Raw genomic sequence first — 13,145 nt, forward strand, 5'->3', positions numbered from 1 at the left:
GCTGTAAGCTATGAGTAGGTGGATGGTCAGTGAGTCAGTGGCTGGATCCAACATGCACTGTTAAGATCCCTTGTGTGTGTGTGTGTGTGTGTGTGTGTGTGTGTGTGTGTGTGTGTGTGTGTGTGTGTGTGTGTGTGTGTGTGTGTGTGTGTGCGCGCGCGTGCATGTGTGTGTAAAGTAAACCCCTTCTAGATAAATCCTCCACAGCCAAGCAACAGCTACACACACCACCATGTGCACCAAGCCATGCAGGGAGGGGGGTGTGTTGTCCAGACTAGGAAGCCATATTAGTATATTCACACTTCCCTGGGTGGGGTTACAGAGAGCAGAGGAACTCGATGCAAGCATAAATACTTCTAAAATGTAACGTGTTAATATTTCATGAGGAGGCAATATGACACAGGAGCGCCATGTTGCCATGCCAAAAAAAACAACCCGTAATGACAGTGCACATCCTCTGAATCCTTATATGACGGCTAAATGGCGTTGCAGGATATTGCAGGATGCCAGACGCCATGGCTTATGTCCACGGCAACGTGTGTGCTTTGGTTGTTCTGACAGTTGTAAGTCATCTTGATTTAACTAACAGTCTCTCCCTCACATTGACCACCTGCAGTGTGAATATAAACGTCGGCGGGTCTTCCAGTACAACCAGCCATTAGAATCAATCTTCACCCCAGAGATTGCCCCACGTGTGACACTCGTGTGTGTGTGTGTCTATGTTTCCCAAAGCCTTCTGTGTGCCTGTGATAGTGTTACCCCTGTCTCTTCTGTCTAACGGTATCTGGGATCCCCGGCTAGAAACCTCGCCACCTCGTTAGCCCCTGTTTGCCCCCAGCAGCAGCAGGCGTGGTGGCACTCACGCTGGCAGTGGCCCCAGGAGCGGCGCGTCCATCCCCAGCAGCAGTCCACCCTGGCCCCATACCGGCACAGCCCATTGGACGAGGCCATCTGCCGCGGCCACCTGTAAAAAGACAACATAATTAGCCCCGAGGCAATTACAATGTTTTAATGAAGAGCGGGGGTCTCTCTTCCGTGTTGTTTGAGGAAAACGACCCAAACAAATGGCTGGGTCATTTTATTTCCACACTGTTTGTGTACAACGACAGTGTAGAGGCAGTTTTTTTTTATTATGAATAAAAGTACTGTAATTATGTGCACATTTTAATAGGTCTGTAGGGTCCAAACTCTCTTACACATAAATAATTAAAATAAATCATTTTTAGCCAAGTGATTTTTATTTATTTATTTATTTTTTACTTAAAGGTGCTGTAAGTGGTATAAAAAAAGTGTTAAGTAGCTCTACTTTCCAAAAGCCATCACTGATATAGTGTTTGGTCAGTAACATGGGTCCTCCACTGCAGTATACAGAAAATACATTTTCTGGGATCTCACCCATCCAATCAGCAGAGAGGATTCCACAAACGTATTTCCTGTTTACTGCAGAGCGGAGGGACAGGGAGACCCACGTTACTGACCAAACATGGCTGTCGGAATGTAGAGCTATAAAAAAATATCACTTACAGCACCTTTAATTATTGTGAATAATGCATATCCTTTTATTATTGTGTAATCTTTTTTTAATAAAGAATGCAAATTGTGACATAAATCCTGTCAGGCTAGAAAACAAAGAATGTCTTGTGCAAACGGTTTAAAACCAAATGCTTGATTTATGTCTCTCTATTAAATGCAAGGTAACAGTAACCTACAACCAGCATTGTAGTATTTAATGTCGACTTCTCTAAAAATTTAACATCGCTGCTTTAGTACAGCATATCTTTCTTGCATCATACAAGTAAAAACTGAAACCATCTCAAATCATGCTGGCGTGTGATATCAAAATGGAGACCTGTGTTGAAAGACTGCCAATGCCAATTTGAATAGAAGGCTGACTGCACACCAGCACACCACGCGGACACCTACATCTGAGAAGGACACATGATATTGTTTTCACTATGGGGCATGTGAAAGAGATTAGATGCCATGCATTGTCTTGTGCGTATGAAAAAATATGTTTTCTATCTCGATTTCCATCTCTAGATGATAGTTAATACATGTCAGTGGGATTGTATGCCCAAAGAAACTCCATCAAATCAGTCCATGAGAGAGGAAGATAAGATAATACAATCTCTGCTAAGGAGAACATAAATGAGGTTGGTCTTGTTTTTATGATATACGTTATTTATTTATTTCACATGCGTGGCAATTCCTGTAAGAAAAAAGAACAGACAGATGCTTTTGTTACACTGACTACCAGTATGTTCTATTCTGCTCAGAGCAAGAAATGGCTCCTTGGCAGACGGCTCATTTGGATTACCTTTTTATCTGTGCAGAGCCTCACCAAATATTTCGGGAGAGAAAAGGGAGGAAGAATGAGACCATTTAAGGATTTGTAGAAACCCCAAACTGCATACTTTGAGAGCTCTGCTCTGTGACGCTGCCTAAAATCTGGCAGCTAAATTCATCTGGAACTACTGTAGGAGAGACCGGGCCGTATGTATTTTCCTACAGTAGCTACATATCTCAAGCTAATTTTAGGTGAACTGTTAATAAGTTGAAATGCAATCCGAGAGCATCGTTATCGAGTCAAGTCGAGTTCATTACTTATACATTATACAGTAGCTCTTCAACACAAGCGTGTCTCACAGGAGTTCACAGAGAAGGTGCCTATGGCTAGATCTAACCATAGACTATAATACATAGGATCTAACCATAGACTGTATAATAAATAGGATCTAACTAATCAATAATCATACAACAAAATAAAACAACTGCATTTCCGAGATGGGTGATTGGATCAATCAACCATTATTTTGGGTTTGTTTGTTTGTTGCCGTCTGCCAGAATGATCCTAAATTAAAAAGAAATCACTGGAATCTGTGTATCATCACTCCCGAATGTCCAGAGAAGCGGGAAAAACATTCTAAAAGGAAGTGAAAGTGTCTGTGGATCCTTGACACAATAGGCCTTTTTCACAGCAGCCATTTTGTGTCTAAAAGGCAGGAAGTAGCACAGGTGCACCAAAACATTAATTAGGGTTTCCAACTTCCAGTCCATTTAGGTGTTCCAGTGCTGGGGCCCTAATTCGTGAGTTGGTTTAGACACAAAATGGCAGCTGTGAAAAAGGCCCACAGATGCTTGCTGTTGTGCCTTGATGAGGAAGAGCGCTTGTTTCTCAGTATGCAGGGCACATCCTCGGCTCGCTCTCCCTGCCTGTTAGTGTCTCTAATGCCTTGCCCCCGCTGCCAATCAGCTCATTGGGGGAAAAAACCCCAATGGACTCTAAGTGAGAGTGGCAGATCCAGAGAAAATGTTTGTCTGCTGCCTGGCACACAGGAAGGCAGCGAGCCAGGGAGAGGCTCCTGAACACACCGTTCAGGTGACAGAGCCTGGAGGAGAGGAGAGGAGAGGAGAGAGGGGGAGGAGAGATGTGAAGAGGAGAGCATAGAAGAGAAGAGAGCAGAGGAGAGAGGGGAGAAGAGAAGAGGAGAGCAGAGGAGAGAGGGGGAGGAGTGGAGAGAGGGGGAGAAGATAAGAGGAGAGGAGAGGGGAGAGGTGGAGGAGAGGAGAGGGGGGAGGAGAGAAGAGGAGAGCAGAGGAGAGAGGCGGAGGAGTGGAGAGAGGGGGAGAAGATAAGAGGAGAGGGGAGAGGGGCAGGAGAGGAGGGGTGGAGGAGAGGAGAGGGGGGAGAAGAGAAGAGGAGAGCAGAGGAGAGAGGGGGAGGAGTGGAGAGAGGGGGATAAGATAAGAGGAGAGGGGAGAGGGGCAGGAGAGGAGGGGTGGAGGAGAGGAGAGAGGGGGAGAAGAGATGTGAAGAGGAGATCATAGAAGAGAAGAGAGCAGAGGAGAGGACATTGGGGAGAAGAGAAGAGGAGATCAGAGGAGAGGAGAGAGGGGGAGGAGTGGAGAGAGGGGGAGGAGTGGAGAGAGGGGGAGGAGTGGAGAGAGGGGGAGAAGATAAGAGGAGAGGGGAGAGGGGCAGGAGAGGAGGGGTGGAGGAGAGGAGAGACGGGGAGAAGAGATGTGAAGGAGGAGAGCATATAAGAGAAGAGAGCAGAGGAGAGGACAGGGGGGAGAAGAGAAGAGGAGATCAGAGGAGAGAGAGGGAGGAGAGGAGAGAGGAGGAGAGGATAAGAGGAGAGGAGAGAGGTGGGAGGAGAGGAGAGCAGAGGAGAGAGGGAGAGGAGAGGAGAGAGGGGGGAAGAGAGGAGAGCAGAGGAGAGAGGGGGGAGGAGAGGAGAGAGGGTGGAGAAGAGAAGAGGAGAGCAGAGGAGAAGAGGATACTGTAGGAGAGGAGAGAGGGGGAGACGAGAAGCAAAGAGGAGAGCACAGAAGAGAAGAGGAGAGCATATAGCAGAGGAGAGAGGGGGAGAAGAGAAGAGGACTGGAGAGAGAGGAGAGGAGAGGGGAGGAGCGGAGCAGAGCGGCCTGGATGGTGGCCATGTTTAGGGGACACTGTCTCTGCAGGTAACACCCACACACTCACAGCACCTGCTGTCCCACAACACAGTACACTTGTCAAATAAAAAAACAACACACCACCCTCTGCCTGTGGCAACATTCATTTCATTAATATACAAAATAACAGAAAGCCCTAAGAATATATGAATATCAGTGGTCTAATAAGGAGGCCAGCCTCTGCACTCAAAGAGTAATCCTCATTGGAATGCTGTCATACAGTGCAGAGCTGTGTAGAGGGAGACTGGTCCTCCCTTTCCTCAACAAGGAAAGGTCCAGTCTTTTGAGGGATGGAGGTGGACATTTACACCGCATCCCAGAACTTCCAATGAAGCGTCAATGATGTATTGATTAGGACAGTGGTTCTCAAACGTTTTCACGTCAAGGACCCCTAAGCTGACACAAATTACACCATGGACCCCATTTGATAAGATTGGCCCAGGGTCCCCCCCATCTGATTTATTTTTTGTGATGATGACCCTCCCACTCTCCTGGCCCTGTCTTACAGGAGCCTGGTCGTTAGGCTGATTGGGTGCACCTGGGCCTGGTGCACTCCATTGGGCTTAAAAAGAACAGAGAAAATGGGTTTTGCCACTGCCACTTATGATCCTCTTAGTAGTATACTTCGTATACTCTTCCGATCTCCTAAATGCCATTGACGGCAATGGCGACAGAACAGGTGTGTAATTTTTCCGTACCGCATGTATTATTGCCCACATGGGCGAGAGTCGATCCAGCAGTTTTACCGGATCTGCAACGCAGCCGTAACGCATCTGGTGTACATTGCCTATTAGCAGACATTTCATGACTCAGCTATTTTAGAGTATAGAGAAAGACAGAATGATGATTCTTACCCTTTTTTTAATGGTCGGGCCAGCGAAGCGGCAGGGCCACTTCACATTACATTACATTACGTCATTTGGCAGACGCTTTTATCCAAAGCAACTTACAAAACATTAGTCAACAATAGAGAAATCAACTATGCAACATAATCTATGACAGCTACAACTCTTGAAGGAATAGAGTGGTAAAGTGTTTTGTTGTTGTTGGCTTTTTTTGAGAGAGAAAGATGTTAGTTCAAGAAGGGGCCAGGTGCCACTGTTTGTATTTGCCAATATTCTTCTTCTTCCGGGAGGTTGGACTGAAAACAAACCAAACACAAAGGTCCAGTTCCATGCCAAACTTCGTTGAAGCGAATTTGGCGCCAATAGTCCTGATGGTAGCGCTACAGCGACAGTCTAACATTTCAAACTAACAAATCAGGCATACGTGCTATGGCAACCTATGGCCAAGTATGAAGTCCAAAGACCGCAAAACTGCAAAAACTAAAACTAATTAAACCTCCCACATTTTTTCTTCCAACGACACCAAACTTCAGCATCTGCATCGTTAGACTGTCCTACACAGAATTTTCGATTGATCAAAAATTGAGCCCACAGTTCATCAAAATGTTCTACTGTAAACGGTACTGTAAACAGCTACTGCAAATTCTTGCTAAATAAAGCTCAATTCTTCACGGAAAAAATATTTTGCTGTCACAGTAGTTGAAGTGTGCAAAATCTCAGAATTGTATCTCAAAAACTGAATTTTTGACAGTATTTTGAATTCTGCCCCTATGTATAGCCTAAAGAGCATCGATGCCTTTGCCATCCTGAGAAAAGGAGGGACATGCCCTCACCATCCTGGGAAATCGCACGCACACTAGTAGAGGTCCGGCAGAACCTGGCTTGTAGGGCAGCCAGTGACCAGGACATGGCTGGTTGTAAGCCAGCCAGGGATGATCGAGTCCCACCGAAGTCCTCATTTGTTAGTCATTAGAGAGGTGGTCTGCTGATGTTCCTCATGGAGCTTGCGGTCTCTAGTTCACTGGAGCTCGTGCTCGCAGGCAGCCTCTCTCAGTGGTTTGTTTAGCTTGCATGGTCTCAGATACGTCTGTCAGAACATAGTCAAGGTCCCGCCTTCTTCCCCGCTCTTAAACCAGATGGTCTGGTGCTAGAGCACCTCTAAATGTCTTGTCTCGGCCTGGACGTGGGCTTAAGGGTACATCCCGATTGGGGATCCATCGGCCTTCTTCATCATTCCAGCATATACAGTAGGAATCCACCGGCCTTCTTCATTGCTCCAGCTATACGCTTCATCTTCTTCATCGCTCGTTCTCATCCATATCATACTGGACACCAGCCAGGGGAACGGTCGTCATCATTCCTATCACATCTCTGTGGCTAGCGTCTGCTTCTGCAACTGCTTCTATCCCTGCATGGAAGGCGAACTGAGAACACTGAACCTGTCTGAACCATGTTCTTGTGTGAACCTTATATAGCCTGGCTGGCTTGGAGGTCACCAGTGATGTCATAACTCTCATCTCTTGTCCCGCTTAGTGATGTCACACTTGTTCGATTATGTCATATTGACTATAGTTTAGCATTGTCCAGCTGGTTATGACATCACCGGTCAGTGACATGATGTCTGATGTCACTGATCGCCTTGTGATGTCATCGTCACGGTAATGATCTCATCATCGAAATGTCATCCAGGGGTACTTCCAGGGAGCTGGCTGGATCCGAAGCCCTGGGTCAGCCCTGGTGGCAGCCATTGAATTGGTGGACGCGAAAGCTTTGTAACAGACACACGTAATAAGTGATGTCATCAGTGATGTGACTTGAGCAATTGTGCATCGTGACATCACTGATGATGTCATCAGTGTTGTGACATAACTGGGAAAACACTCACTTATGATGATGTCATAAGTGATGTAATCAGTGATGTCACACTGATGTCATCAATGCCCGGCCACGACCCATTGCTGCGCAGCAGCTATAATCTCAAGTCTGTTTTATCGAAGAAAACGTCACTGCCCATGCCATGACGGACCCAACACCAGGTTTAAGAGGCAACAGACATTGGGGTTTGAAAGCATCCTTTGACTTTATCCACATGTAAAGCCATGTGGATGTAGAACAAAACATGTATACCATGTTAACCCTTTATTTTACAGGTCCATAACTATTATGTGGAACCACATGAATAACACCAATGTAGTTACATTATGAATATGTAGTTAGTTACATTATGATGCAGTTACATTATGAATATGTAGTTACATTATGAACTATTTGTAGACATGAACACAAATGTTCTGTAATTACATTGGTGTTCATATTGTATGTAGTTCTAGGTTAGGGACTGTAAAATAAAGGGTTACCAAGATGACTCATCAGACCCTAGGCTACTTGTGTGTTTTTCCACAGCTCAGTGGCCATGTTGTGCTCTTTACGTCATGGTTTGAGTCTTTATGCATTGGCCTTGGAAGAAAGACAAAGCCCAGCTTGATGAAGCTCAATCAAGACATACTGTACAGTTATTGTCGAGACTCTGTCGCAGGCATATTGATTCAATTCTGTGGTCATTTTTGAGGCTGTAATTTTGTAGGGTTTAGTAACATGAGTTTCTCTCTCTCTCTCGTCTATGAGCTGCTGTTCCTCAATTCCTGATGGTTTTTGGAATTGCTGCCACGCATAATTTTGCCATTTTTGTGAATGATTCACATGTAATTCTGGTGCTGATTTGCTCTCCTTGGAACCCTGTTGGTTGCCTGAAGTTGTTTTGAAAACTCACATCTGAAAGTAGTGATTGTCAGATGTCCTTTAAAGAGCATAATACAGTCGCAATTGGCACACAACTCAGAGTATACCGTAATAGTAATTGGCACTCAACTTCTTATCACTTCCCTGTGTAGTTGCCTAGTTGCAATTCTAATTGGCGTGAGTTCAGTTTTCAGGTGGTATTTCAATTATTTTGTCCACCCCCTGTATCTCCACAAGGGTTGCAAATCAAGGAAGTGAAAAATATGATTGAAATGGAAACAGCAAACAGGGTGGCTGATTATTACTGTAACAGCAGGAGGAGAGGGATACCACGGCAGCTGATTATTACTGTAACAGCAGCAGGAGAGGGATACCACGGCAGCGCAGATTATTACTGTAACAGCAGCAGGAGAGGGATACCACGGCAGCGCAGACTATTACTGTAACAGCAGCAGGAGAGGGATACCACGGCAGCGCAGATTATTACTGTAACAGCAGCAGGAGAGGGATACCACGGCAGCGCAGACTATTACTGTAACAGCAGCAGGAGAGGGATACCACGGCAGCGCAGATTATTACTGTAACAGCAGCAGGAGAGGGATACCACGGCAGCGCAGACTTGCCAAGTGAGAGTTGATGATTTGTTTGCCTGGAGGATTAGAATGAATTGTGAAAATCAAATATATATTTACTGTATTGCAATGGGCACGAGATGCGAAATGAACTTTTTTCAACAGGCTTTGAACTCCTCCAGACTCCCAGTGGATGATGGGCGTGGGGTGTCTGCTTGCCGCAGTGGGAGCAGAATGGAGACTGGGGGCTCATAAGATCCAACAGGTCCTGAATTATTAAATCAAACATTTTTCGTTCAATGATTTCCCCACAACACAGAGACACACGCGCACACACACAAAGAGAGTGAATATGAAATCCCGTTTCTTTGACTTTCATGTTCTCTCTGCCGCTCTCAGTCCTCATGGATTTAGCCCACGGCCAGTTGTGCGCTGTAGCCAACTCCAAGATCCACGCTTAGGGTATAAAACAATTCATCGGCTCGGCATGATGGCTCCATCATAATAACACGGTGGCGCTATTAAAATCATATATACAGTATATATATATATATATATTTTCCGCCCTGATTTTTCTCACGTTTTCTCCTCAATTGTACTTGGCCAATTCCTCCTGCTATCCCGGTCGTTGCTCCACCCCCTCTGCTGATCTGAGGAGAGTTGTAGACTAGCACATGCTTCCTCCGACACATGTGCAGTCGCCAGCCACTTCTTTCCACCTGACAGCGAGGTGTTTCACCGGCAGGACGGAGCGCATGGGTGGGAGGATCACCCTGTTCCCCCCAGTTCCACTCCCCCCCAAACAGGTGCCCCGACCAACCAGTGGAGGCGCTAGTGCAATGACCAGGACACAATCACATACCCTTAATCCGGCTATACACAGCCAATTGCGCCTGTATGGACGCCAGACCAAGCCGGCGGTAATACCGGGGCTCGAACCTGCGACCCTCTTGTTGGTAGGCAGGGACTCTACCGCTGCAGAACCCAGACTCGACTCCCAGATTTCTTTGAAAATTTCATATGGTTTGGAAATTGTGAATCGGCAGCGATGGGACCTATAGGGTGAGACTGCACAAAGACAGACAAAAAAAGAAGAAGAAATCTTTGAAAAGTTCTTGTCCCCAGTGACATTCTCCTGAACTGAGTGCCAGCATATCAAATGGACGCGAGCCATAATACCTGTATTTATGACCCTCGGGCTCTGAATAATGATCCTAAATTGCGCTAAGCCTCGAAGGAACTCAAGCAGATAATTATTACCCTTCACGCATGCTGTGTGACACCTCATCTCAAGCATAGACTGTCATACAAGGTGCTCCCAGCAGAACCTGAGAGGAGGACATTGATGTGTAGCATGGGGGCTCCGTCCTTCTTCCATTGTTTGGCTAATGGTCACAGAGCTGCCCAATCTCCCCTGACAGAGAGAAGGGGGACCCATCCATCGCTCGGAGAGGAGCGCTGTGCTCTGAAGTGGCAGCGTGCGGTAGTAGTGTGCTAATCAGCACCGCGAGAGGAGGCCTCAATCAGAGCCATGATGGCATAATCTATCCATCCATAGCACAGCATGAGATTGAGAAACATGCATCTTAAGTGGGTTTATCTCGCAAATGCAGATGCTGATTGCAGGATTTGCAGGATCTCAGGTGAGAGACTTGCTGTGACCTGTCAAGCTCGTCTGAAGGCACGCGCGCGCTTGTGGAGTCATCAGGTCTCAGGCATGGTAATGAACCCCCTCTGCTGCACACGGTGCCAGATCTGTGTGTGTGTGTGTGTGTGTGTGTGTGTGTGTGTGTGTGTGTGTGTGGTTTGCCAAGGTCATCGCATTTACACATAACGCGATACGGGAAGTTGGCAACCGTTGCAGGAGATGCAGGTAGAATCTGAGAAATCCTGACGCCTACGCTGCCAGTCAAATGATTCGACGCACCACATTTTTCTTTATTTTTGCTATTTTACACATTTTAGAATAGTAAAGAAGATTGAAATGATGAAAAACACATTATGGAATTATGCAGTGACCAAAAAAGTGTTAAACAAACCAAACATCTTATATTTTAGAGTAGCTGCCCTTTGCCTCAAAGGTTTTAGAAAGAAATTCACACATACTGTAGGCCACGGTGGGAATTGGCCCTCCGTTGCCCCTCCCTCTGGCCGTGATGCCCTGAGATCCCTAAGGGCACCTTGGCAGTGCCCTGCTATAACAGCCTCCTACTGTCTGTTGCTTTAAAAGCGTCAGTGCTCTCAGTTTAATGTAGCCTGCCCTGTGCAAAGGATGTGTCATTGGCTCATTTTAACAAACTTTTCAGAAAAATCGCTCTTCACGATGTCAATAGAGCAATGGCCTTTGTGCCCTGGCATGTGGCTTTGTGCCCTGAAAAAATTTGCACCGCCGAAGGCCAGATGGCCTTGCCCCTAAAATGACGGAATTCCAACCCTGCTGTAGGCATCAACTTCACTGTTTAGATTTAAAATAAATAAATAAAATAATAATAATTTAGCAGTCAAGCATAAGCCTTTAAATCAAAATGAGTTTAACATCATGAAAAACATAGGACATTCAATCAGGTGTGTCCAAGCGTTTGACAGGTAGTGGAAAGTACAAAGTACTTAAAGGCCAGAGAAGACATCATGCAGAGTATTTATGAGGCATTCGTATGGGAAAGCACGTCATGCCTGAACACACACCTCGCAGAACATGACCCAATACCTTTCCAGCTCGTTAGGTGCTAGTACTAATATTTGATATACTTATGAGCTTCCAAGCAGCACTTAGATAAAATATCAACTTTTTAAATTGATTCACACTTCTTTTTGTCCACCAACGAGGACCACGTTGAAAACAAGTGTTTAAGCTGTTTATGAGCATTTAAGCACCATAAAACTCTTAACACACACACTTCTCACAGCAGCAACGGGTTGGCCAATCTTATATCTTATACTACTATTCTGTGGCGGAGTGAGTGATGTCATCAGCAGTGAGCACGTGTGGTTGCAGGGGGCCAAGTTCGAAAATGCAGTGCCTGTTCACTCACTGTATTGGACTTGACATCACTGATGATGTCACAATGTATATGACATCATCAGTGTCTGTCATAAATCACTGATCATATCACTTAGAGTATGCATAGAATTGGAGATGAAATCCTACCCTTCTAATACAGTAATGGTCCTATTTATTTATACCACCAGCAGGTGGTCTAAATAGGACCAGTAGACGGTAGGATAAGTACCGTTTGTTCATACGGACATCGAAGTGGACAATGCAGAGTACCAGTCTACACCTGACCACAGCGATCCGATAACAAGCAACTCCTACAGTACCAGCAGCACGCAACGACTCGGAGACCTCTCCAGATTGTGTTCTAACCGACACTCCGGGCAATCGCTAGCTAATACCGAGAATCAACCTATACATTCCTTTAGAGTCTCGCCAGAACACGGTTGTCATATGATAATTTTTCACTTTTCCTAGTTTTGGTTAAAATTCTTGCAGCTGAGTTTTGGACGAGTTGCTGGTCGCATATCTGGTCGCAGCTATTGTGAATCCGCACTTGTTTTTTTGATAGGCCATCAAGGCCAATATAAAGTGCATTACAATAATTTAAGCGTGAAAATACAAAGGCCCGAGACAGTTTTTAGCATCCTCTAAGGAAAGATATGCTATGACTCTTGCAATGTTTCTTAAATGATAAAAAGCTATCTTTGTAACGTCGCTGAAATCGCTTTAAAAAATCAATTCAGAGTCATGGGTGACACTCATTTTGTTTTACTACTACGTGTGTACTTGATCTGTAGAGCCAGAGTCCCAAGCCTACTGTCTTGTCTCTGTGCATCTGAACCAAATATGTACACTTTTACGTGTTGTCCTGTGAGATGTATTTTTGTCTGTACTTTTATCCAATAAATGTCCCCCCCCCCCCCCCAAAAAAAAAAAGGATAAGCTGCTGGAAATGCATTAGCACTCCTATCAACTCCCTGAAGGGCCAAATGTGGGTCTGATATTACAATGCAAACATAATCTGGCACCAGTCCACTGCGTTGGATTATTACTTAGGAGGTCTGGTATGTGCTGCTTGGCTGCATCGGACTACAGCAATTTGTATGGTGACATCACTCGTGGAGAATATCCTTCTGTGTTGGTTTTCATCTTGGCAAAGTATTCTGACCTAAGACTGATCACAGAGTCATCTTGGACAACATCACAGGAAACTGCCCTCTGTTCTTTACTTGGACCAAAGCGAGCTGAAAGTCTTTTTTTCCCAGCAACAAACCTACAGGTAGGTGGGTGTATTATTACATTCTGCTGTATGCGAGGACAAAATAATTTTCGCCAATGATGCTTGTGAAGGACCCTTCAGGAGCAGATGGATAAGCCTGTTAGGAAGCCTCTCTAAAAGGCAATAAGTGAGGGAGACCAAGTAATAAATGGATTTTTTTTTTTTTGCTTGTGCTTGTGCTTGTTCTCGGGGGCTACTCTCTCCATGAATTAATATTGAAGCAGGGAGTCTGGGCCCGGGCAAGTTTATACCCA

At 45.5% G+C, this 13,145-nt stretch overlaps 1 protein-coding gene across 3 annotated transcripts in view; it reads right to left on the reverse strand.

Moving 5' to 3' along the window:
• Positions 1–13,145, reverse strand: part of npnta (nephronectin a) — a 76,230-nt gene that overhangs the window by 60,977 nt on the left and 2,108 nt on the right. For all 3 annotated transcript variants that reach the window (XM_083635113.1, XM_083635114.1, XM_083635112.1), the window contains exon 2: positions 864–964. In XM_083635113.1, coding sequence (XP_083491239.1) covers positions 864–964 — 101 coding nt within the window. The remainder of the gene's footprint in view (positions 1–863; positions 965–13,145) is intronic.

The sequence above is a fragment of the Poromitra crassiceps genome, assembly GCF_964638095.1.
Source record: "Poromitra crassiceps genome assembly, chromosome: 4".
In the NCBI taxonomy this organism is placed as follows: domain Eukaryota; kingdom Metazoa; phylum Chordata; class Actinopteri; order Beryciformes; family Melamphaidae; genus Poromitra; species Poromitra crassiceps.